The sequence below is a fragment of the Staurois parvus genome, unplaced genomic scaffold (genome assembly GCF_062004578.1).
Source record: "Staurois parvus isolate SC_StPar_1 unplaced genomic scaffold, SC_StPar_1.0 ptg000195l, whole genome shotgun sequence".
Taxonomy (NCBI): domain Eukaryota; kingdom Metazoa; phylum Chordata; class Amphibia; order Anura; family Ranidae; genus Staurois; species Staurois parvus.
The window spans coordinates 2541496-2567951 of NW_028317991.1; the positions used below are offsets into that span (position 1 = coordinate 2541496).

The 26456-nt window shown below is 44.1% G+C and overlaps 1 protein-coding gene across 2 annotated transcripts in view; it reads left to right on the top strand.

Annotated features, from left to right (window-relative positions):
• Window positions 1-16533, top strand: part of PCP4 (Purkinje cell protein 4) — a 130722-nt gene extending 114189 nt beyond the window's left edge. For both annotated transcript variants that reach the window (XM_089677894.1, XM_089677893.1), the window contains exon 3: window positions 16205-16533. In XM_089677894.1, the coding sequence (XP_089534020.1) occupies window positions 16205-16332 (128 nt within the window). In that variant the 3' untranslated portion in view covers window positions 16333-16533. The remainder of the gene's footprint in view (window positions 1-16204) is intronic.
• Window positions 16534-26456: the final 9923 nt, after the last annotated feature.

The window sequence follows — 26456 nt, forward strand, 5'->3', positions numbered from 1 at the left end:
ATCATTACTACTTTCACCACTACAGTAATAATTCTCCCTACCATTGGCTTGTGTTTCTCTGTCTTTTCCAATGGAGGGAAAGGCGGAAGAAAGTTTAAATTTCGGCAGGTCAACCATAAGCCTAAGTTCTTTTTTTTCAAAAATTTTATTTAGAAGACAGCAGTTTCCAACAGCATAAAACATTGCATTATATAGTATAACCAGAGTGCAATGGTAATCAGTAAACCACCTTGGTGGTTGCACCAAACAAAAGGCATCACACATGATATCCCTAAAGCAGTGTTTCTCAACTCCAGTCCTCATGGACCCCCAACAGGTCATGTTTTCAGGATTTCCATTATTTTGCACAGGTGATTTGATCAGTTTCACTGCCTTAGTAATTACCACAGCTGTTTCATCTGAGTTAAATCCTGAAAACATGACCTGTTGGGGGTCCATGAGGACTGGAGTTGAGAAACAATGCCCTAAAGACACCAGGTTTCCCCGGAGGCACAGAGGAACAACACTGAACTGAGATCATCATAGGGATTGTGGACAGTGGAGGACACTGCTGTACTATTTTTCTAAGACTAAATTCTGATTGACAGCAAGGAAGGGTTCACTATACATATCTGGGTTTCATGATTTGGCTGCACTGCATTTAAAGAAGCAGCAGATGCATGCTGGTAAGGCAGAGCACTTGACAGAAGATTTTGAGCATGTACTGTGGGTGCAGAGACCTAACAATGCCACTGGTACAGCCTATTGCTATGTGTGAATTACCATTGTGGGAAAAATGGGGCAGAACAATGGCTTAATGGTAAACACCTCTGCTCTATAGCACAAGGGTCTTCGATTTGAATCCCAACCAGGACACTATCTGCTTGCAATTTGCATGTTCTGCAGGTACTCCGGTTTGCCCCCACACTTCAAAGATATGCCGGTAGGTTAATTAGCTCCTGTCTAAATTGGACCTAGGATGTGCACGTGAGATAGGAACCTTAGATTGTAAGCTCCTTGAGGACATAGACTAATGTAAATCTATATTATGTAAAGTGTTAGCGCTTTATAAATAACTAAATAAATAAATGTTAGTAGTTTCCTATTGCAATACTGGACAGGAATTCTTTTACTGGAAGACCCTGACCTCGTTCTATCACCTTACCTTTTTTATATTCATACTTAATGATCCCCTAAAACATTTACATATTTTTCCACCATTGTTATTAGAAACAATTTTTTTACATAAACCACTATATAAGAAAGGTATAATTTATAAGTAATGGCCCTTTAAATGCCTAATGGTAATGTCTGTTTAATCTTCCTTCACTGCCATTTCTAACACTTCTCTGCTTATAGGCCACCCGATTCTAAAGAAGGGTATTTTATACTGTGTTATGAAACCTCATTGTGAGCATTAAATAACCCTTCCTTCAAAGCCGTGTCAGGATAATCATACCCCTCATTGCATTAATGGCCATTTTCCCTTCAGCCTTCTGCAAAGGAAAAGAACTTGAGCATTTTGCCCTGTTCCCCCAAATATCCTGACTTGTCTGCAGCATAAATCTCTGTCCTTTCTTCAATAGCTCATTTATGCTGAGTTGTTGAACAGGTGAAGGGCTCGGTGAATTTAACAGAGACTTTCAGAAAACCTTTTCACTGCGACCCTTGAGGGAAGAACGATTGAACCATTAGATTTTCCGCAGCTGTCATTGTTCATTTTGACTCTGGCTGGGGATGAAAAAAATAAAGGTAAACAGAATAATTTGCTGGAAGCTAGTCTGTAACTAATAACTGTGGGATGCAATTCATCAGATCAACACACCAAGGAAAAGCTGATGGAGTTCCTTAAGGGAAAACACTCCAGCTCTAACCCTGCCTTCAACAATTCCTCCTGTGGCCTTCAGAATCACCAGCAGATTCTGGCCATTTTCTGTGCTCTCGTCTTGAGTGTCATCAGAAATTCTTATAGCTGGTTGTGGTTAGTTGGGTCCTTTAAAAATCTGATTAAAGCCTCTATACTCCACTCGTGACACCCAGGGTAGGTCCCTAGATGCTACAAGAATGGTCCCAGTATTTGGGGAACTGGTCAGCAGTAAAAACTCCAAACATCAAACCACTTCACTACCAGAGTCTCCGTCTCCCATGTCGGGTCACCTGCTTGCTGGCTGGTTGAGTGCTTAAGCACTTGACTAAATAATGGTAGCCATTAGCAATGGCAATATAGCCTCCTTAGGACAGCTCCTTGCTCATTAGACCTCTGTACTGTATCTTTTCTTGTCCCCTGGAATAAGCCCTGTTCTTTGACACACATTTTATGCACACCTTTAACCAGGGGCGGACTGACCATTTGGAAACTCGGGCACTGCCCGAGGGCCCGGGGTCAGTAGGGGGCCCCATGAGATGCCCCTGGTACCTTTTTCATAGGCTTTTTTGAGTTTGGGCAAGGACACAGGGGCCCCATGATCCCCTATTGCCCGGGGCCCCATGAGTTGTCAGTCCGCCCCTGCCTTTAATGACTTCAGACCAGGCAGTTAAACTGAACAACAAAATACTTTCACTAAAGGAGTTCAGGGTAACAAAAGTACAGTTCTCCAAGACATCTCCAACACACATTCCTGACAATGTTCTCAAGTGCTTGTTGTAGTGCCTCATGAGCCAGACATACCTTGTTCAAGTAGTAAAGTCCATTAAAAGTCCTTTGCAAGGCAAGAGTCCATTATTGGCAGTAAGTCCATAATTTCGTGGCAATATTCCATAACTAGTACTAAATCCATGACTGGCAGCATAAGTCCATATAGTCCATGTAAATCCCTGCCTTTTGGGAACCCTGACTGGGCTACTGCAAAGATGTGCTGAGCAGCAGAATGACAGCTACATTGTGACCTACCAATCTCCTCTGGACTCAAGGAGCCCTATATATATGTTTTGCAACCAGGAGGGGCAATGTTCCCCTGAAAAGTGTGGGGAAACCTGCCCAGCAGTGTTAACTCTTGCCTTCCAGGAACATATACTCAAAGAAATAGCAATAAAATATTTAACACAGGTTAACCCTTCTTTTGGAGCTGCCTGCTTACATATGAATGAATAAACAATATGTGTTCCACTGGGGAGATTTCCCCTTACTTCTTGTCCAATAGCCAAAGCAAGGGATTCCCAGTGTGTTACCAGAACTAATGCCCCCACTGGAAGATTTAATTCTGGTGAAAACTCAAAATTTTAGATTTTCTTTAACTTTCACTCTCGGTGATAACAGCAAACAAGACATACAGAGAGGGTGAATCTCTGTAACAGGGAAACAAACAGCAATACAAACTTGACAGGGGTTCTAATCCCTCTTCACTCTATCCAAAAATAACAAAAGTTTTGCCTTTAGATACATTTTAAGGCTGAACCCTGCAAGGCTTATCTGATCGTTTTTCCTAGGGGATGATGAATAAGGTGATATACTTAGCTCATTCCTTGCTCCCCTGAAAAATGGCGATCCGCTCTACTGTCTGACGCTCCAGAATATGGATGGGCCCTCAACATCCACAGCATTCTCAGCAATCCTGCATTGTATGGGATGATGTCAGAGAACTAGAACTGGCTGGACAACAAAAGAAAGAAGCTTCTAGAGACCCGTGGCACAAAGAGGAGGAGGACTGCGGGGACGAGGAATAAGTTAAGTATAAGGCAGCCCATAGATTCTGCAGTTTTCTTTCCTTCTACCACAGGTGGAAGGAAAGAAAATTTGCTTGATTCCCCCATGAGCACAATCATTGTTGGTGAGAGAATCCCTCCCGCAGATATATTGATTTCTACAAGCGGGGAGCCTTCCCTACCGACAGAGCATAATGATCACTGCTGGTTGCCTGCAGTGATTGCATGGAATAAATCCAATAGGCTGCTTGTACTGAAGTCAATTGATGGATCGGCTTCGGTACAACCAGCCTACCAATAAATGGATTGAATCTCGGCCAGTCCCTGCTGAAGTGGCTGAGTGTCGAACCATCTATGGCCGTACTAAGGTAAGTATATCAAATTACTAAGATAAGTATGCTCACTTTACTATCCCCTAGGGAAAATGGGCAGTCTACCCTTGCAGTGGGGACCAGGGTTGCCACCTAAAACCTAAAATCGAACACATATTATTTACACAGGTTCTGTGGCTGATTTAATGCAGATAAGTTGCTAAGTGTTTTTAATTGCCACCTTAATCAGCCACAGAACCTGTGTAATTAATGTGTGTTCGGTTTTAAAGGGATGAGGTGGCAACCCTAGTGGGGACCACTCCAAGGATATAGGTTTTGTTTCCACAGAGTTGATGTTCAAGTACAATATAACCTTATAAAAAGAGTATTTTCCTTGGCCCACACCAACTAACCAAATTTGGATTTTGTCAGTGGTCTTCTTTCCCCTAAAGGTTCAAATCTAAGTAGTTCCTGTCGCAAGATTGCCGCCACCAACATGCAACAATCTCACGATCATGACGTCCAATATGTCACGATCGCAGCGTCAGACCCCAGACATTCTCCTGAGGACCTGGTTTCCCCAGGTGGTATTGATGTTAAATGGGAGATGTCTTTAACTTAACTTACTGAGGCCTGCTAGCCTGTTTTTAAAATGTCCCAGCAGGGCGGTGGCTCTGAGTAACTGACTAATACTCTGTTTAGGGAGCGATTGTCGAGCGGAACCCTAAATTAGAACCAGCATCTTTCATAATTCATATTCTGGCCTATAACTTCCCGGCTGCACCAGCGACAATCTCTCCGTAGGTATTTTATTATGCAAATAAGTCTAAGGATCATGTAGATAGGAATTATGAAATTGTATGTTACACAGTGTACGAGTTCTATGTTTTGGCTCCCCTGAGCGTGCAAAATGAGTGGAGTGACCTACTAAATGATTCGCCTGCTCATCGTCCATCCCATGATATGTCTGGCTTTTATTTATGTTTCTCATATTCCAAGATATGAGACATAGGATAAAAATTGATTGGAGGAATGTTCATTTAATTCTGTCACCTACGCTGCTAGGTTTTATGTGGTTAAAACCTCTTTCAATTCCTGGGAAAGCTGCCCTATCTCTGTTACGAGGTGAGAAATTCCACAGGTTCTTGGGCAGAGCGGCTCTGTCTCTCTTGGGGGGCTTTGTAGCTCTGGGCGCCCTGCTGCTCTAGCCTGCCAGTGACCCACAACCAGATGTAGCTGTGGCTGAACATCGAGGAAAGGGGGGAGGATGAGGGAAAATATATTCCAGGATGGTTAGTCCCTTCGCTAAGATGGAGGTCGAAACCAAAATGGTTGCACCGCGTCCATCTGGGATGCGCGTTTTTGCGACAGTTCCTATTTAGTGCACAGGACTCATAAACAGTGATTTGCTTTCCTAGGGATTAGAAAACACAGATGTGTCTCATTTGTGGGAATTGTTTTGTTTTCTTTTTTTTCTCCAAGTTGTGTTCATTAGGCACAGGAGCTGCTTTCAAAAGCAGAACAATAAGCAATGAGCAAATGCAAATACAACTGGAAGTCATTTAAATGCAGGTGCAGAGTGCCAGCCATAACAATGAACTGTTTTACCACATTTCATCAGTTTAGGAAGTGGAATCATAGGGTTCTTCTTCCCAGCAGCATTTTGTTTTTTATTTACTGTGGCACAGCTGTGCCTGGCTTAACTTGAACAGCCACATCATCCATTCACCCAGATCTGTGAATGGGAGACTACAAGTCTTATCTGCCACCAAGGCAGAGGGGCTCCTAGTTCTTAATGGAGCACAACTGCAGTGTGGGCATTTATTGGGCTGCAGTATATTCACCAACCTAAAGGTGTCACTGTGTCATTTCTTCAGGATGGCAGGAGACCATTGAGGACTGATTTGTCCCTTGTTGTGAGCTCCAGGTAGCCATCTTTGGGAAGACAGCATATTTTAGTGGATGCCAAAATACCCCGAGACTTGAGCGGCCATCTTGACACAGACATGCTTAAACAGATACTGTGTCATTCAGCATGTCATCCAGTGTGGGATTAGCTTAGGAACAGAGCCTCGCTGGTTAGGGAGAGGGTAGGGGCAGTGATGGTGTAACCTGAAACATATGCAGTGCCATTACTGCTAACTGCTTTATTTCTGCGTATCCATGGGTGTTGATACCTCCCAGTTCCAGGGTATACTAATTAGATCCCATCTACAGCAATGAGGTCACCATACACCTAATCCATTCATGTCTTCCTCCAACTCCATAACCAAACTCCATACCTTTCTACAGACCTCGGGCTGGAGGAATAGCATCCATAATGGTTACAGTTGCAATGGTTTTCAGACTCCAGTTCAAACAATCAATGCACTTTTTTTTTTCTTTTTGCAATATGCAATAAATTTGTCTACAATGGGTACATGAATCTGTCACCCGCACCAACATTTGTGGCCGGAGGCTCGATGGAATTTCGGGCTCTCTTCTCATCTGTGCAAGTTACACAGTGCACTAGTTTTTCTACGATTTTGCGTGTTTTTGTGCATTTAAGGCAGCTTATTCATTTCAATGGGCTGACCTACATGCCAAAAATCACGTGCAGGACCCTTTTGTTTTAAATCGCATCACACCAAAATTGAGGTGCCATTGAGAATCAGTTGCACTGCCACGAGCCTGCAAAAGGGATGTGCTTTTTTGTGCATTGCAGGAACATGTGCAATATTGAACGTGTTCCCGCAACGCACAGATGTGAACCCAGCCTAAAGAGTGAATTCATGAATTCCGCTGAATATGATCACATAGAGTATTCTATGCACAAAACACTTTGGAAACATCATAAAATGTATCTACTTTTGAATCTACAGTATGTACTATTTATCTTTTTGAAGCAATAGTAAAGCATTTGATTTTTAATTTCAGACATTGCATTATCTTCATAAAATTTCAGTCATTGTTAAATTTACGACCAATTCCATTTTTTTTTCAGTAAAGTAGATTATGTTAGTTTTAGATCTGATCCAAAAAGGATTGCTTTAATACTGGCAAAGAGCATTCCTAGGAATCAGCTGTGGTATGACGAGGTCCTTTTGGGTATCCTACTGATTTCTCTGGTTCTCTTGTCTCGGGAAACTTTCAACAAAGATACTGAGCATTAACCACTTCAAGTCTGGACACTGTATCCATATAACATTTTTAGTATTTTTTTGAGACCGATAAAACTTTATTTTGGTGGTATTTATTCACCACTGGGAGTTTTATTTTTTTGCTATATAAATGAAAAAGTCCAAACATTTAAAAAAAAAAGTGTTTTTCTTATAAAATTTTGCAAATAAATAATCTTTCTTCATAAATCTTGGCCAAAATGTATTCAGTTATCTTTTTAGTAAAAAAAAAAAAAACAAATTAGTTTATAACCAAAAATTATAATTTTTCAAAAATATTTTTTACATTTTTATTTTTGTTTATATTATTATTTATGTATGTTTTTTTTAAAATATACTTTCACCCTAGCAGTACAGTGTCACCATAGTGACACTGTACTACCTGTGGGGGGTGATGAAGATTTTTTTTTGCTGTAAAAGCAATCATTTCTCAGTCTCTCTGGCTGCATTCTTGCAGCCATTGGGAAATACTGTGCAAGCTGTGATTGGTCACAGCTTGTCACATGGTACAAGGCTGTTGTGAATAGCCTTTTACCATGTGATCTCTGTGATCATTTCACACGTAGTAAGCAATGATGTCAGAAGTGACATCTTGCTTACCATTCTTCATGTGATCACTGATTGGCCAATCAGTGATCACATGATTGGGACCTCAAGCAGAGGTCCCATACAGCAATCGGTGTACTGATGTGTCCTCTGGACACAGCAGGCACTGGATCGTGGTGCCACGCACTCCTTGAGAGCTCACAGGCAGGGAGGCGGGAGGACGTTTATAAATGGTCACCTGCTCCTGCAATGCTCCTGTCTGTCCGTTTATATACATGGGCCGGACGGGAAGAGGTTAAAGAGTGTGGAAACTGAATGCTAAAGTTATGTAAATAGCTCTCTTTTTACCTTGTATGCATGCAAGGCTCTTAAAATTGGTGGTAAGAAAATGTTTAATAAAAACCTGTTAACTGGGCTCGGTTTTGTTTGTCAGAGGCCTTTCTTTAACCCCTTCACACCTAAGGGTAAAACAAATCTGAAAGCCTAAGAAAAATTTACAACTTTGACGCGTTAGTAAAACCGAACATATCATCACAGCTACTTTGTACATCCAGCACAAAGACAGGTACGCAAATATACCGCCCTACGGAAAAAATCCCAGTTCTGCAAGGCTGCATATTTGTGTGGCGTCGGCATCAAGGGGTTAATATGATGACAACACTATCCTACCCATTCCAAGTGTTGCAGGAGTGTTGTCATCTTCCAGTGAACTCCAGGCTACTGTGCAGTCAGAAGCTGAGAACTTGACTTCTTGTACATTCCATCATGGCTGGACAGCTTGGCTTATTAAAGGAAGTGGAAAAATAATGGATACACTGGCAGGATCAAAATAAATGGGCTGCAATGTATCTCAGTGATCAAGAAATCAAATCTGCACCTCTGTTAGGGAGCCCCGAATGAATGGCATTGCAAATGGCATGCGGTGCCTTGCATTAACATGCATGGGAACTTCAATCTCCCAATCAACAATGGCTATTTTTAATCCTTACGCCATCAGTATTAGTAAATCGATAGGAAAGTATATTATATTTACTTGTTCTAAACTTTTATTACATTTATTTCCTAGTTTCCAGGCCTAGGCAAATAATGTCCTACATACCAGCAGTCTAAAAGAGGGGAGGAGAGGTTTTCCCAACTGAGCACACCCTTCTGTCTGCATGCCTGAGCTAAGGGCAGATGGATTCCAGGAAGTAAATGCCACTATATAACTGGATAATAACATTTATAGGTAAAGTTGATCCAGGGAATATCCCATTTCCTCTCAGGGGATCAGGAAGGAATTTTTTTCCCCAGCAGGAGCAAATTGGATCATGCTTTGCTGGGTTTTTTGCCTTCCTCTGGATCAACTGTGGGTATAGGATTATAACTTTTATTTTTTTTGGACTTTTGTGGGGTTTTTTCAGCCAGACTAACTGTAACTATGAATCATTTGCCCTTACTCAAGATGGTCATGGTCAGGAATGCTTAGGGGGGTTCAAAGTGATTTCTCAGCAAAATAAACCATGTAGACATGGATGGATGGGGGAGCTTGCTGTGAATATTATAAATTAATTAAACAGTGTTTTTGGTTTGTGGTGCTCATATACCGTGTAGTTCACCTTGATGAGTCCTTGATTGATTTTGACCATTTGACATGGTGAAATTTTGTCAATTGTATCTGATCTATCGGAAAATGATCTATGTGTGATTCAAAGTGTGGAATGGTATTATGTGTGTTGCATTGTTCGCTATTCGAATTGATGATGATGCTTGATCACAAACTTCTCCATATATGGCCACCAAAAGGGAGTACAGCAGGGAAAGGAAAATAGTTGCAGGAGAGGTAAGACAAAAATAAGAAGGTGCTGGGAAATGATCATTGGCATCAGGGGCAGACTGACAACTCATGCGGCCCCCGGGCAATAGGGGATCACAGGGCCCCTGAGTCCTCGCCCACACTCAATGTCAGGCTCCGCCCAACGGGATCTCTAGTGGTCCACGGCACGGGGTTTCCCAGGACGTGGAGTCTAAGTCCCAGTCTGCCTTTTCACCAGAGCCCCTGATGGTGGGGATGGACTTGGTGCAAGACTGGGACCAGGTCGCGTCCCTGGGCACCCCCGGCGGTGGCAGAGGGGTCCCGCTGAGGGTATGTGCCCGGGATGAGTCTGCAGTGAAGGGGATGACAGACCCTGATCCGAGCGGGATGGATGGGATGACAGATCCCGATCCGAGCGGGATGGATGGGCGACTGCCAGGAGTGAGCGAGGTCAGACTAGCCGGGTCAGTATCGTGCGGGCAGCGTGGTACAGGGGGAGCAAGCGGAGAATGGTCGGGGTCACAAGCCAGGTTCAGCAGGTAGCGGGCAGCGTGGTACAGACGGTCAGGCAGAGGGATGGTCAGGAACGAGCCGGGGTCAGAGCAGGAGAGGGTCAGCGTAATCAGAACAGGCAGAGTTTGGCAACAAGGAAACGTACTAGCAGGAACACAGGAACAGGAACAAGACCTTGCGGCACTTTGGAAATGCACAGGGCAGGTTTAAATAGGGCGCCCTGAGTTTCCATTGGTGCGGCCGCGATTGCTACTGCACATGCGCGGCCGCCGCCGCGATCTCTGTATTCGCCGGCCGGGAAGAGTCGGCAATCTGCGCATGCGCGCGACGCTGAGCGGCCGGGATCCCTGACACTCAAACTACACCCAAAAAAGCCTATGAAAGGTACCAGGGGCATCTCATGGGGCCCCCTACTGACCCCGGGCCCTCGGGCAGTGCCCGAGTTCCCAAATGGTCAGTCCTCCCCTGATTGGCATCCAAGGTGAAATGGCTAAAGTATGCCTTCCCCCTTCCATGAGCTGTGAAATACTCAGGTCCTTCATTTTCTGCTGGTCCCTTAGTTGCCATCAGGCTCTGCCCACCCCTCATATAAAACTCTTTGGCCATGCATCTGTCAGTGTCATGGGCACAGAGGACATGGAGGGAGGGAAGAAGGGAGTGTGTCCAGTGTGGACACTTCAAGCTCGGTGCAGACAGGTACATGAATTGGGTGCAAGCACTGACACTTTTGGTATCTGTGACACCCTTTATAAATCCCCCATATGTTTTTCAGCATGGAGGGTTGTGTCTTAAAGTATTCAAAACCAGGGGTCTTCAAATTATATTAACAAAGGGCCAGCTTACTATCCTTCAGAGTTTAGAGGGGTTGGACTGTGGCCAGTGGGAGCAGAAAATGTCCCGGCGTCGGTAACAATGCCCCATCATTGGTGTCTGCGAGGGGAATAGTACCCTATTATTGGTAACAGTGGGAGGAATAGTTCCCCACTGTTGGTGTCAGTGGCAAGAAGTATGCCCCTTTGTCGGTGTGAATGGCAGGAATTATGCCCCATTATTAATGTAAGTGTAAGGAATAGTGCCCCAAGGGATAATGGCAAGCAAGGGGCCGCAGTTTAAAGACCACTGGTCTAAACCGAAGAACAACCAAAGAACAAGGATGTCATATTTTGCAGCGTACCCATACTTTAGGGCCTATTCAAACCAGCCTGGAGCACACGAACACGAGTTGTGATGCGGGTGTTACCTTGGGGCAGCCCATTCTTTTGAATGGACTGCACCACAATGGACCATAAATTGTGTATGCACATACTATTGCATTGCCACTTTCTACCTGCATGTTTGTGACATTTAAATGTAGCGCTACCCCCTAGAGGGCTACTGGATTGTTGGGTCCCCCTATTCCTGCACAGCCAGGCAACACGCATTTTCAACTTGCATATGCAGTCGATAACCAGTGAGGAACATACGTATCTTGGAGATATTGCAGAGGTGGAGCCTGCATGAATTTGATAGTGATTGGACATGAGGTTGGAAGGAAAGGTTTGAGTCCAGGGTGACACCCAGGACTTTGGCGTATGGGGTGATATTGATGGTGGCTTGCTAGTCATGATGGAGAGGATGGGGGGGGAGCTGGGCTGGGGGGAAAACTAGGAGCTCGGTTTTGGAAAGGTTTAACTTGAGGAAATGGAGCGACATCCAGTCTGATATGTCTTTTAGGAGGTGGGCGATGCGGGCAGACAGTGAGGGGGTGAGGTGAGGGGTGGAGAGGTAAATTTGTGTGTCATCGGCATAGAGGTGATAGTTGAAGCCGTGGGAGTGTATCAGTTTGCCGAGGGAGGAGGTGTAGATGGAGAAGAGAAGGGGTCCGAGGACAGAGCCTTGGGGGACTCCAACAGAGAGGGGGAGAGAGGGGGAGGTGGCAGCATTATAGTTAACGCTGAAGGAGCGTTGGGATAGGTAAGAGGTGAACCAGGAGAGAGCAGAGTCCCTGATGCCAAGGGAGTGTAGTTTAGTAAGGAGGAGGGGGTGGTTGACTGTGTCGAAGGCCGCGGAGAGGTCGAGGAGTAGGAGGACAGAGTGGTGGCCATTAGCTCCGGCGGTTAGCAGGTCATTAGTGATTTTAAGTAGGGCGGTTTCAGTGGAGTGTAGGGGACGGAAGCCAGAATGTAGTGGATCAAGGAGGTTGTTGTCAGTGAGGTGGGCGCTTAGGCGATTGTAGACTAAGCGCTCAAGGAGCTTGGAAATGAGTGGCAGCAGGGAGATGGGTCTAAGGTTGTTCAGGTCAGTGGGGTTCAGGGAGGGTTTTTTGAGTATGGGGGTGATGTGTGCGTGCTTTAGGGGGAGGGGAATGCACCAGTAGAGAGGGAGAGATTGAAGATGTGGGTGAGGGAGCGAATGATGGAGGAGGGGGGTGACCGAAGGAGTTGTGAGGGGATAGGGTCCAGGGGGCAACTGGTGAGGCGGGCTTCAGTGAAGACCTTAGTGACCTCCTCAGTGGTAGCAGGGCTGAAGGAGAGGAGTGTTGGGGAGGTTATAGTGTGCGGGACGTTAGGTGTGGTGGGGGGCAGTGCGGTTGCGAGGTCAGAGGAGGGGAGAGTTGAGGGGGTGATGGAGGGAGGGAGGCTAGGGTGGAGAGGTAAATTGTGAATTGACAATGTCCTTACGGATTGCCTCAATCTTGTTTTGGAAACTGAGCATGTGCAGAGTGCCTCCTAGAGCTCTGTACTATCCGCAGCTGAATTGGGGATAGTAAAAGAAGAGGATGGTCAGAGAAGACAGGATCAAACAGCCTTTTTACACAATGCAGAGGATTATCTCCTTTGGTTCCACAATAAATATAACAAGCATGCTTTACTGCATATACAGACTGATTTTACTGTTGTGGGTTTAGTAACACTTTAAAGGGACTCCATCCTTTTTGATCTACAACAGAAACCATGCCATATGGGATATAAATTATCCACATCCAAAATAAGGGGGTGCTTTAAACCCCAAAAGGCATTGGAAAGGAAAGGATTTTACACCCACGTTTTGTAGCAAGTGGCGTTCCTCATCCATCCCACCTTGATGTTGCATTGCTGAAGGACCGCCTCTGCCGCTGGTCCCTGCTAAAGTCAAGTATCCTAGGGCCAAAAATAGCACACTCACAACAACGCACCACAATGGGCCACAAGTCGTGCACGTAGTATCTTTTTGGCTGCACACACTAGTACGTTGCCACTTTCTATGCTCATGTTTGCGAAGTCTAAATAAACAGCTATTGCCAATGGGATTAGTAGTCCTCCAAGCTTAGGGAGGTAGACATACAAAGTGCTCTGTTAAGATGCCGTCAGGACAAGAGAAGCTCGAATCAGTCTCATCCTTTTCAAAAAAGCAGTTGTTGCATGGCAACAGCAAAAAATAATGACAATGCTGGTGAGACAAAAGCATTTTCTATATGACGGGTTCTGTTGTATAAGCTAAATGCAGATCATGGTGGTGATGTAATTGTGGAGAAGCTGAGCCGAGCTCTTCCTCTAACAGTACCATTGCTCCAGGCATGTGGAACAAACTTTCAGGTCATGCATGCATGGAGATCCTTATTTTGGAGGGATAGATATGTTATTTATCCATTATGGTGGCAAAGCTGTAGCCATGGCACCTAAAAGACATCCTTTACCGTCCCTGTCTGAGCCAAATCTTCCTTCATTTGTGTCTCACATGCTCCCCCTCCCAGACACTGCAGCTCACAGCTCACAGGGGGAGGGGGGTGTTCAGCAACAGAGGCAGTGTCACCAATCTGGAAAGCAATGGGCATGACTGGGTGTGGCCAGGTGCTGATTGACAAGCTACAGGCCTGTGATTCATCAGTGGCAATGCTAATAGCCACACCCAGGGGCGGACTGACCATTTGGAAACTCGGGCACTGCCCGAGGGCCCGGGGTCAGTAGGGGGCCCCATGAGATGCCCCTGGTACCTTTGTCATAGGCTTTTTTGAGTTTGGGCAAGGACACAGGGGCCCCATGATCCCCTATTGCCTGGGGGCCCCATGAGTTGTCAGTCCGCCCCTGGCCACACCTCTGCACATTTGCTCCTCCCAATCTAGTGCAATCAGGCACAGCCTACATGAGTGTGGCAACTCCGCTCTGAATTCAGGAGCAGTGCAGAATCGTTGCCACACCATCACAAGAAGCCATTTAGGTAGACTTCACTGGCAGGATCAACAGGTGATTTCCAAAAATCCATTCCTCCATCCTTTTTTGATCCACAGCATATGGGACATACATTTTGCAAATCCAAGCGGGTGCTTTAAACCCTGAACGGCATTGGAAAGGATTTTCCACCCAAGTTTTGTAGCGGGTGGTGTTCATCACCCATCACACCTTGGTGTTGCATTACTGAAGGACCACCACTTGAGCCTGTAAGATCTCAGAGCTCCCAGAGCTCAGACTGAGTATCCTTAAGTGGGTGTACACCTTACATATACCCACTAAAGGGTCTGGTCTCAGGTGATATACAGAGATGAAACAAATCCTCCTACATAAATTGTTTATCTGCAGTCTTCTCTATATCTATTGAAAGTGCAGAATTTATAAAGCTTGTTTGAGACTTCAGGAAAAAAGGGGGTGGAGACTTGAAATAATATACTGCAGAGCTCAGTGAGGAAAGTTCTGAGAGCTGATTGGAGGGAAGAGACACACCCTCCTCCACACAGCTCACAGACACAGAGCTGAGGCTGTCAATCTGCTGGAGGTCCCTCCCCTGTCATCATTTTTCTTTTGGTGTCGGGAAAACTTGTCAGAAGTGATTCATGCTGATAGCAGATGAACTAGGCAGCAGACAGAAATGACGCTTTACCTAATTTACAAAGCTCTGGAGCAACTGCACTTGTAGATTGCAACTGTACTTTGCAAAGTGCACAGTGTATGTGCCTTTAGTAGATTAATCCCTTAGTGCTCTGGATTGAGGCAAGAACACACTATAGAGGGATATGCTTTGTTCATATTTCATGCCTGAGGTTTGCAACCACTTTAAAGAGACACTGTCACTTTGCCCCACCCACTTATTCTCACCTTCTTTGTGCTTTCCCAAACTCAGTTCCTGCATCCTTTTTTATCCACAGCATATGGGACATACATTACCCAAATCCAAAATGGGGGGGGGGGGGCACTTTACACCCCCAAAAGGCATTGGCTGTACGTTAGAATGTCAAACCAAATAAAAAACTGGATTTTACACTCAAGTTTTGTAGCAGGTGGCATTCCTCACCCATGACACCCTGATCTCACATTGCTGAAGATGCACCATCCAAGCTGGGGTCAAGCATTCAAAGTCCAGATCAGTGAGCCAAGCACACCCGATACCTGGACCCTTTAGGTTTGGGTCTCACACTCGATTGCTCACCCATGAAGTCTTCCGAGGCCACCTGGCTCTTCCAAGAAGTTCTGAAGTGGTACTAAACCCCAGACCCTGTATTCACTATACCTGGTCTCCCACAGTACACAAAACATAGAAATGCAATTATTTTAGTAAATATAAACTGCTAAATCCCTTTTCTCATCAACAGTATATAGCAGTCTTGTGACTTCTATCAGTGTCCAGCAGAACACTGGTTAAAGATTGTAGGAGGAGTTTGTATTCTGCTCTAGGTGGATGCAGAACCCCTGACCCCTGTCTGGACAGTGCTGATTGGCTCTGTGCTGATCACATGCACTCTCCCAGGAAAGAAAAAACTCTCTAGCAATACACACCAAACTAATCATGTGCAGAATGTCTCCGCACGATATGTCTTATCAGGAGATAAGAGGGGGGCACTGGAAGAAGGGGAGGATAGAGGTGTCAGGATCAAAGAGCCTTTTTACACAATGCAGAGGATTAACCCCTTAGCAGGGACGGACTGACCATTTGGAAACTTGGGCACTGCCTGAGGGCCTGGGGTCAGTGGGGGCCCCCATGAGATGCCCCTGGTACCTTTTTCATAGTTTTTTTTTTAGTTTGGGCAAGGAGACAGGGGCCCCATGATCCCCTATTGCCCGGGGGCCCCATGAGTTGTCAGTCCGCTCCTACCCCTTAGGTTCCACAGTGATTATAACAAGCATGTTTTAGTGCATATACAGACTGATTTTACTGGTGTGGGTTTAGTAACTCTTTAACATGGGTGCAAAAAATTTACAAAATTGCCCTGGTGGTTAAGTGCGCAGATTAATCACAGAGTTACAGCAAAGTGAACCGATGCATGTTAAATACGACCATATTAACACTCTGTTTATCTTTTTTTCCCCTAGATGACCAGAAAAAAGTCCAGGAAGATTTTGACATCGACATGGAAGCCCCAGAAACAGAGCGAGCGGCGGTGGCGATCCAATCTCAGTTCAGAAAATTCCAGAAGAAGAAGCAGACCACAGACTCGTAGTACCTACCTCTCACCATTAGGGGGAATAGAATGATTTAATCAGGAAATTAAGAAAACTCTAGGCTGCATGTACAAAGGTTTTATTTATAGTCTATTAGACGACTGGCGCACCTAACTGCGGTAATGGTTATCTCAGTTCGATCTGTAACCTTCTATTTTATGTGATGTTATAATAAAAACAAGATGAGATGAGATACGAAACCCCTTCTCTGAGCCTTTTATTATAACTAATAATAATGTTACTAATATAACTAGAACCGTTCACATGGATCTCTACCTCTGCTTTAATTAAAAAAAACATATCTCCGGGTATACCATGTATCACCAAGGGTCCTCGCAAACTTTTATTGCAGATTCCATCCTCTTTTATTTTAAAGCATGGCTTCAGGTCTACAACATATATTGTAGAGATACTATCAAGCTTTATTACAGAATCATACCAGCAGGGAAAAAAAGAAAAAATCTCCTTGGGGTCTAGTAAACTTACTGCAAAGGTTACTCACACACTTTTATTGCAGAATGGTTAATATGTATCTAAGCCCAAGGAAAAATATATGTTGCAGCTTACCAGTCCTCAGATGTGGTGGCTGCATTTGTCTTCACTTTTTAGGCTTTTCCCCCCCTTTATTTTCACCTGGTGATTCTGTCATCCACTTCCTGTCCTAGAGTGACAACACTAATGCAGGCCATACATGGTTCGAATTCCGAATGATTTTCGTCCGAAAATCGGACCTAAGAATCGGACGATTTTCGCTCCGTTGTTCCTCCCCATTTCGTTTATCGGGCATGCTGGAAAATTCGTGAAACACGACCGATTTTTTAAATCATTGGTGGCACCATCGGATTAGAGAACGAACGGCGTTTCGATTTTCGGACAAAAAATCGTATGGAATTCGGACCATGTATGGCCTGCATTACTCACCGTACTGTATAGAGGGACAGCATTGTCCCCCCAGGACAGGAAGTTTGCTAGGACTTTCAGAACACCGCCCCCCCCTTTAATTTTTTTCAAAACCGTAGGGTGGGGGTCTCCAAACTTTCTAAACAAAGGGCCAGTTTAATGTCCTTCAGGCTTTAGAGGGGCCAGACTGGTGGGTGTAGAAAGTGCCATACCGTCAGTGGGAGTAGGCAATACCCCATCATTGATTCTAATGAGAAGAATGGAGCCCCATTGTTGGTATCAGTGGCAGGAATAGCGCCCCATTGTTCCTAGATTGTAAGCTCGGAAGAGCAGGGCCCTCAATCCCCTCATGTTTTGCATTGTATTGTTATTGTTCTGTCACATGTTCTGTCCCCCTCTGTAATGTACAGCGCTGAGCGAACTATTGGCGCTTTATAAATACTTCCTAATAATAATAATAATTGTTGGTATCAGTGGCAAGAATAGGGCCCCATTGTTGGTGTCATTGGGAGGAATGGTTCCCCATCATTGTCATCAGTGAGATGAATAGTGCCCCAAGGGCCAGATAAAGGCAATCAAAGGGCCACATTTGGCCCTCGGGCCACAGTTTGGAAACCACTATCATAGGAGGAGGTGTTCCATAGTCTACGAATAGAACTGGAAACAATGTAACTGATAACAATGCAGCAGAAACAGAGTGCAGAGGAAGTTAGTGGCTTATATCTTTTCCTTCAGGATCTGGATCTATCGAACAACAAAACACTATGAATAGTATATATAACAGATCAAAAGGAGGAAAATAAGAGAAGTTCATTATTAGGGTTTATATAACACTTTAACAGATGACATTCAAAGTAAATGGCAGCACAATGCACCAATGCACATAATATGTGCTGTATAAATGTGCATTGCAGTAACATGTGTTTTGATGTGCACCCTACAGCAAAATTGAGTTTAAAGCGGAGTTCCAATTGAATAAAAAAAAATTCAACAGTCAACAGCAACAAAAACTGTAGCTGTTGATTTTTAAAATACAGACACTTACCTGTCCCTCGGTCCAGCAGTGTCCTCACCATGGCTGGTTTCACTGACCGTCTTCTCTCCCCGGTGCCGGATCTTCAGTGTGGGCACCCGGCTGTGACAGCTTGTGGATTCACAGTCGGGTGCCCACTGTGCATGTGCGAGTAGCGCTGTGCCTTGTGAATGGTCCCGTAGTCTTCTGGGACCTGTCACGTGTCCCAGAAGACTACGGGGAGGGAGGGGGGAGGACTTCCGCTTCCGATTGCCTTACCCAAATTTGACAGGTACCCGCTCCCCAAAGGTGCCAATCCTTAATGGGGAGCGAGGGACAAAGCCTTAAAACAGAACTTCCCTTTTTGGGTGACGCTCCGCTTTAAGCATTCATTAGGAGCAACATGCAATGTATTTCACTTTGTTACAAACAAACTTTCTGCTCATAGAAAAAAAACACTCCATTTTGGCTGACATATACAATATATAGCAAAGGCACTACTGATCCAACGGCATCTGATATACAGTACACAGTATATATTAGGTAAACATATTTTCCCTGAAGTTGATGTGTTGAAAGCACAAAAAAATGGGCTTTAGAGTTTGTTTTGCATGGGGCTCTTTAGGCACAGACTGGTCAGGGTGCCCATGCTGATCGATGTCCACAGCCAAAAGTGCCTGCAGCGGACAAGTGAGCATCAGAACTGGACCACAGAGCTAAGGAAGAAGGTGGCCAGGCCTGATGTGTCTCATTTTCTAAAATAAACCAAAAAATGTCTACTTCTCCAACACACGTATATGGATGGCCACAATGTGGGAACTATTAATGACAAAGATTAGGGTGGTATACCCATTCACCACACATTTATGCCTACTCGGCCTAAAATATAACTTTTTTTATAATTTGCATAGCACTTGGAGTGTCACTTAAAGCACTACAAAACCTTCCCCTGCAGTCCAAAGCAGAGATTAGGTGCCGATATTCAAACAAGCTCATCCAGGCCAGCAGAAACAGAAGGGAACGGAAAACAGAAGGTGGAAATGCTGTACACCAGAACCCAGCCACTGTATAGGTTGGTAAAGATAGCCTGAACTCCTTCTGGCTATGCTCCTCTGCCATGTTTCGCTCTGCTGTCATCATAATCCTTTTATTATAATGTACAGTATTTAAAATGTATTACCTTACTGTGATTATGTAAAGGAACACGGCTTATCACTCATAGGGGGAGCATAGAGTCCTCACTGACCAAAAACCAATTTGTCCAGGGAACAAAAACCAACTCTTCCCCAAAAAAGGTTGGGAATAATACTCAAACTGAGCTATGTAACAATCTCAGGAGTTAGTTCCCCTCCAAAAAAGAACCCAAGTAGACCATGGCCCAGAATTCCTAAAATAGTAGGAGGGGATAATTTATTGGCATAACATTTTATGCTGGAGACAAAATCACTGTTCTGCTCTTGGTGACAAGCTTATCATTGTAGGTCTATTGCACGCTACATGATAAATTCTGTACTACCTATTTCAACCCCCAGATGACACCACTGTTAGATCAGTCTAAGCCAGGATTTCTCAACTAAGGTTCCGTGGATCTCTAGGGTTCCTCCAGAGGTTGCTGCACTTTACTCATTTTATTTATATCAGAGGTGGTTGTGATCATCTTCAGTGCTTCTAGCTGCTTACTTGCCATTTTATTAGTAGCGCTCACTTTGTTTTATATAATGAGCAATTTCTGCCTCTCAGATAAGTTCCCACTGACTCCATTGACCTATTTAGCTATCTGTAAGGCAGTAATTCTTCCCAATGACCACAAGTGTAAGGATCATTCTTCCCACTTACCATCACACTAATGTATCATGATTTGCAGATATAGTAATTTTTAGCAGGTTTTCTGGGGACCGGAGAGTTATATCAAGGGTCCCTCTGTGAAAAGGTTGAGAAAGGCAAATCTAAGCTGTCAGAAAGAATCCTGTAATATAAATCTCACCTGGGTAAGTTATCACTACTGTGCCTACAAGTCAGAGTAGAACTTGTGAGCAAAACGAAAAAAATATTCTTTGAGTATGCATGCCTACAAAACTGATGTTTCCATGTCCCAATAATCTGGCTCTTACTATCCCATTGCCTGGGTCACCTCCACTGGTCTCAAAATATTTTTTCATAAAAGATCTCCAGAGCCCCATCCCCCCCAAAAAAAAGAATAAGAAAAAGTGTTCAAAACAATTTCGCCAAATAACCCAACAAGTTTTGCCCTAATCTCACAGGCTTCATTAGGGGTACAATATTGTAAACTAAATAAAAAATTAGTGCTGTCACATGAATAGGTGGCCTAGTCTAATGAGTCACGTTTTCCAGGCCAGGTGTATGTGCGTCGCTTACCTGGGGAGAAGATGGCACCAGGATAACTATGGGAAAAAGACAAGCTGGCGGAGGCAGTGTGATGCTTTGGGCAATGCTTGGGTCCTGCCATTCATGTGAATATTACTTGACAACCTAAACATTGTTGCTGACCAAGTACACCCCTACAAGGAAACAGTATTCCATTATGGCAGTGGCCTCTTTCAGCAGGATAATGTGTCAGTATGGTACTGACCCAGGAGCCTTCTGGAGAGAAGAAGGGGTTTTCTTAGCTAAGTACACCCTACTGCCTGCATGCCTGAGCTATGGGCAGATATATTCCAGGAAGTAAATGCTACATGAATTATCTACTTAAGATGCTCACGGCCAGGGCCAGTAGTGGTGCTAAGATGCAGTGTAGTTCCACTTTAAGGCCAGATAGCATTGTCTAGCAAAGCAAACCTGCATTGAGGTCCATAGATCAAGTAAGGTATTGAAAGTGTGAGGGGAGGTTCTGAAAACCCTTGAGAAATGAAATTTGGAAAATCTCCTAGGAAGTAAAAAAAAAAAGGGGGAGAGGGGAGTCAAAAAACATGAATAAAGGTAAACATGGTAAAGACGAGGAGAGGAAAATGAGGAAAAAGGTGGGGGGTAAATCCCCCTCAAACTCAGGACTGGGACCTAATACACGGGCTATAGGTAATTCAGGCTAGATGGGCTCAAGGCTGAAAAGTTGTAGGTAAACCACAGTTTCCATATTTTTTAGAAATTTAGTTTGTGAATCATTCAAGATACTAATACATTTTTCATTAACCAGTGTCAACTTCATTCTTTGACCTCTTGACTGTGAGCTTCTTCTAAGCTTGCGTAGCAGGGAAAAATAAGTACGTGGCCAATTCCTGATGAAGTACCAGGGCCGTATTTTGCAAAAAGGCCATCCTTGTGTCCTTTGGGAGAACTATGTACAGTAAAGTTTGGAGGAGGCCAAACATCCTAGACCAGAATGTGGTCAGCTTAGGGTAGGACAATGCCTAATGCCTCCCAAACTATTTCCCCAAAGCCCACAACCTCTAAAACCTTTATCACTAAATGTCAGAATGGCGTGGGCTAGCTGTGCTGGTATCCAATTCCACCGAAAGAGAACTTTGTATTATGTTTCCAAAATAGAAGTATTAAAGGGACATATTGCTATTTTAGACCAGTTTTTGCTCCAGTCCACTAGACCAATTTTGTATATGGGAACTCAGAGTTTTTCTTAAGGGTCGAGATCCAACCAATAAATACAATTCTTATCAATATAGTTCACCTTGCATTATTTGTACCTGAACATTTCCACTTTTGTTTTTTTGGGTTTGGCTCTCCCTCATAATGCCTTCATCTATTTTTCTTGCAGATGGCATCTTTGTTCAGGCATTTTTCAGGGTCACCATCTACTTCCTTGACTGAGATCCTGGCACAGGGATGACACAATCATATAAATCCTGAAACTGTCATGTTTACAAATATCTGATACAAGTCAATCCCTGCTCCAGTCTCTTACCTTGCGACTTGCTACATATTTACAGTGTAAAGTTTTATCACTGGGGGAGAGGAGACTGAGGAAATACTTCCTCCTGCATGCAGCAGGCTGATGACATTATGTCAGCCTAGATAACATAGTTACATAGTTAGTTTGGCTGAAAAAAGACAAATGTTCATCCAGTTTAATCATACAAAAAAAGTTATAATCCTACACCCAGAGTTAATCCAAAGGAAGGCAAAAAACACAGCAAAGCATGAACCAATTTGCTCCTGCAGGGGCAAAAATTCCTTTCTAATCCCCCAAGAGGCAATCGGATATTCCCTGGATCAACTTTACCTATAAATGTTAGTATCCAATTATATTGTGTGTATCCAAGAAAGAATCCAGGCCTTTTTTTAAAGCAATCCACTGAGCTGGCCAGAACCAACTCTTGAGGGAGTCTAGTCCATATTTTCACAGCTCTTACTGCGAAGAAACCTTTCCGTGTTTGGAGAGTAAATTTCTTTTCCTCCAGAAGTAAGGAGTGCCCCCTTGTCCTCTGTGATGACCTCAGGATGAATAGCTCTACACCGAGTTCACTCTATGAACCACTGATGTATTATACATGGAGATCATATCCCCTCTTAATCTCCTCTTCTCAAGAGAGAATAAATTCAGTTCCTCTAATCTTTCCTCATAGCTGAGCTCCTCCATGCCTCTTATCAGTTTGGTTGCCCTTCTTTCTCCAGTTCCCCAATGTTCTTTTTGTGACATGGTGCCCAAAACTGAACTGCATATTCCAGATGAGGTGTTACTAATGATTTGTATCAGAGGAAATGATATCTCTCTCTCTGGAGTCTATACCTCTTTTAATACAAGAGAGGATTTTGCTCGCTTTAGAAACCGCAGCTTGGCATTGCATGCCATTATTAAGCTTGTGATCTACCAGAACTCCCAGATCCTTCTCCACCATTGATTCCCCCAGTTGTACACCCCCTAGTATGTATGATGCATGCATATTCTTAGCCCCCCAAGTGCAGAAACTTACATTTATCAACATTAAACCTCATTTGCCACATAGTTGCCCAATTACACAGAGCATTGAGGTCGGCTTGTAAATTGGAGACTACCTGTAAGGACGTTATTCCACTGCACAGCTTGGTGTCATCTGCAAAGACTGAAATGGGATTTATAATCCCAGAACCGATATAGTTTATAAATATATTAAAAAGTAAGGGTCCCAACACTGAACCTTGGGGTACACCACTGACACCCCTAGACCATTCAGAGTATGAATCATTAACCACTAGTCTCTGAATACGATCTTTTAGCCAGTTTTCTATCCATTTACATACAGATTTTTCCAAGCCCGTAGACTTTACCTTACACATTAGCTGTGTGTGGGGAACTGTGTCAAACGCTTTTGTAAAATCCAAGTATACCACGTCCGCCCCCACCCCTCTGTCCAAGTATACCACGTCCACCACCACCCCTCTGTCCAAGTATACCATGTCCACCGCCACCCCTCTGTCCAAGTATACCATGTCCACCACCACCCCTCTGTCCAAGTATGCCACGTCCACCACCACCCGTCTGTCCAAGTATACCATGTCCACCGCCACCCCTCTGTCCAAGGTTTTGCTCACCTCCTCATAAAAAGAAATTAGATTTGTTTGACAACTTCTGTCTTTTATGAATCCATGCTGTCTGTTGCTTAAAATATTTTTCCCAGCAAGAACTCATCTATGTGGTCTCTTATTAAACTCTCAAGTATCTTCCCAACTATAGAAGTTAAACTAACAGGACTATAATTACTTGGTAAAGATTTTGACTTCTTTCTGAACATCGGCACCACATTGGTCTCATGCCAATCCAGTGGTACTATGCCAGTCATTAAAGAATCCCTAAAAATTAGAAACAATGGCTTTGAAATGACAGAGCTCAACTCTTTAAGGACCTGTGGGTGTATGCCATCCAGTCCAGGAGCTTTATTCACCTTTATTCTGTCTAAATATTTCTGGATGATATCAATTGTGAGCCAATGTGGATCATCTGGAGCTGTGTCAATACCACGCCCATTATGGACAAGAGCTCCCCCATGCTCCTTTGTATACACAGAGCTGAAGAAGGTATTTAATAAATTTGCCTTCTCTTTGTCCCCAGTCATCCACTCTAGATTATTTTGTAAAGGGCCTACATGCTCGGACCGGACCTTTTTAGTATAAAAGTCACTAGATTGGAGCTCTGGCCAGCTTTTTAATGATAAAAGTACAGCTTTTTTTTAAAAACAAATTCTGCTGCTTATTTTATTAACCATTTGTGGAGCAACAATCTACTGCAGACGGGTGGCCCGTATAGGCACCGTGAAATACCTGTATGTCGCTGGCTTCTTCCAGGTACAGGATGTGCATGCACGCGCCCCTGCCTGCCCACTCCCACTGTGATTCCACACAGCGGGAGTTTGTCAACAGGTCCCAGCCAATGATTCATGGTTGAGATCTGCTGATCAGTTGTGTCCAATCACAGCCCAGAGCTCTGTGTCGATTGAGGGACAGTCTTTTTCTCTGTACTGGGGAAACAATCTCTCTCCCAAGCAGGAAGAAAAAACAAAGAGATCTTAAGTGAAAAGCACCACACATTACACAAATTAACACTTGTTAGGCACACACTTAACTCCTTGATTGCCCTAGATGTTAACTCTTTCCCAGTCAGTGTAATTAGTACAGCGACAGTGTATAGTATTATCCAGGGGCGGACTTACCATTTGGAAACTCGGGCAGTGCCCGAGGGCCCGGGGTCAGTAGGGGGCCCCATGAGATGCCCCTGGTACCTTTTTCATAGGCTTTTTTTAGTTTGGGCAAGGACACAGGGGCCCCATGATCCTCTATTGCCCAGGGGCCCCATGCGTTGTCAGTCCGCCCCTGGTATTATCACTGATCACAGTATTAGTGTCATTGGTGATGTCAGTGTCAGTTAGTCAGTTCCTACCCAGTATCTGTTAGTGTCAAATTGCTGCCGCACTATCACAGTCCCACTATAATTCGCTGATCACCACTATTACTAGTCTAAAAAAAAAAATAATAAAATTTGCTGTATAAATACTATCATTTTAGATGCTATAACTTTCACACAAACCAATCAATATACACTTATTGGGAATTTTACTAAAGACATGCATCAGAATACATTTTGGCCTACATTTATGAAGAAATGTATTAAAAGATTTGTTAAATTCTTTTATTGGATATTTTTTTTCTTTAATAAAAAAATAAAAACCCTATGGTGATCAAATACCACCAAAAAAAAGCTCTATTTGGGTAAAAAAAATTATATAACGTTTATTTGGGTACAGTGTTGCATGAGCAAGCAATTGCTAGTGAAAGTAATGCAGTGCTGAATAACAAGAAATGCCCTGGTCATGAAGAGAGAAAAACCTTCTGGAGCTTAAATGTTCAAAAGGCTAGTGAAAGGTCTGTTTATTGCAGATTCATACCTAGCTCTGGATATACACTATATTGCTAAAAGTATTGGGCCTCCTGCCTTTACACGAAGATGAACTTTAATGGCATCCCAGTCTTAGTCCGTAGGGTTCAATATTGAGTTAGCCCCGCCCTTTGCAGCTATAACAGCTTCAACTCTTCTGGGAAGGCCGTCCACAAGGTTTAGGAGGGTGTCTATGGGAATGTTTGACCATTCTTCCAGAAGCACATTTGTGAGGTCAGGCACTGATGTCGGATGAGAAAGCCTGGCTCGCAGTTTCCGCTCTAATTCATCCCAAAGGTGTTCTATCGGGTTGAGGTCAGGACTCTGTGCAGGCCAGTCAAGTTCCTCCACCCCAAACTGGCTCCTCCATGTCTTTATGAACCTTACTTTGTGCACTGGTGTGCAGCCATGTTGGAACAGGAAGGGGCCATCCCCAAACTCTTCCCACAAAGTTGGGAGCATGAAATTGTCCAAAATGTCTTGGTACACTGAGGCCTTGAGAGTTCCCTTCACTGGAACTAAGGGACCAAGCCCAACCTCTGAAATATAACCCCACACCATAATCCCCCCTCCACCAAACTTTACACTTGGTACAATGCAGTCAGGCAAGTACTGTTCTCCTGGCAACCAACAAATCAAGACACTTCCATCGAATTGCCAGACAGAGAAGCGTGATTGGTCACTCCAGAGCAGGGGCGGACTGACAACTCATGGGGCCCCCGGGCAATAGGGGATCATGTTGCCCCTGTGTCCTTGCTCAAACTCAAAAAAGCCTATGAAAAAGGTACCAGGGGCATCTCATGGGCCCCCTACTGACCCTGGGCCCTTGGGCAGTGCCCGAGTTTCCAAATGGTCAGTGTCAGGGCTCCAGGTATGACCAGAGGTGTGTGGAC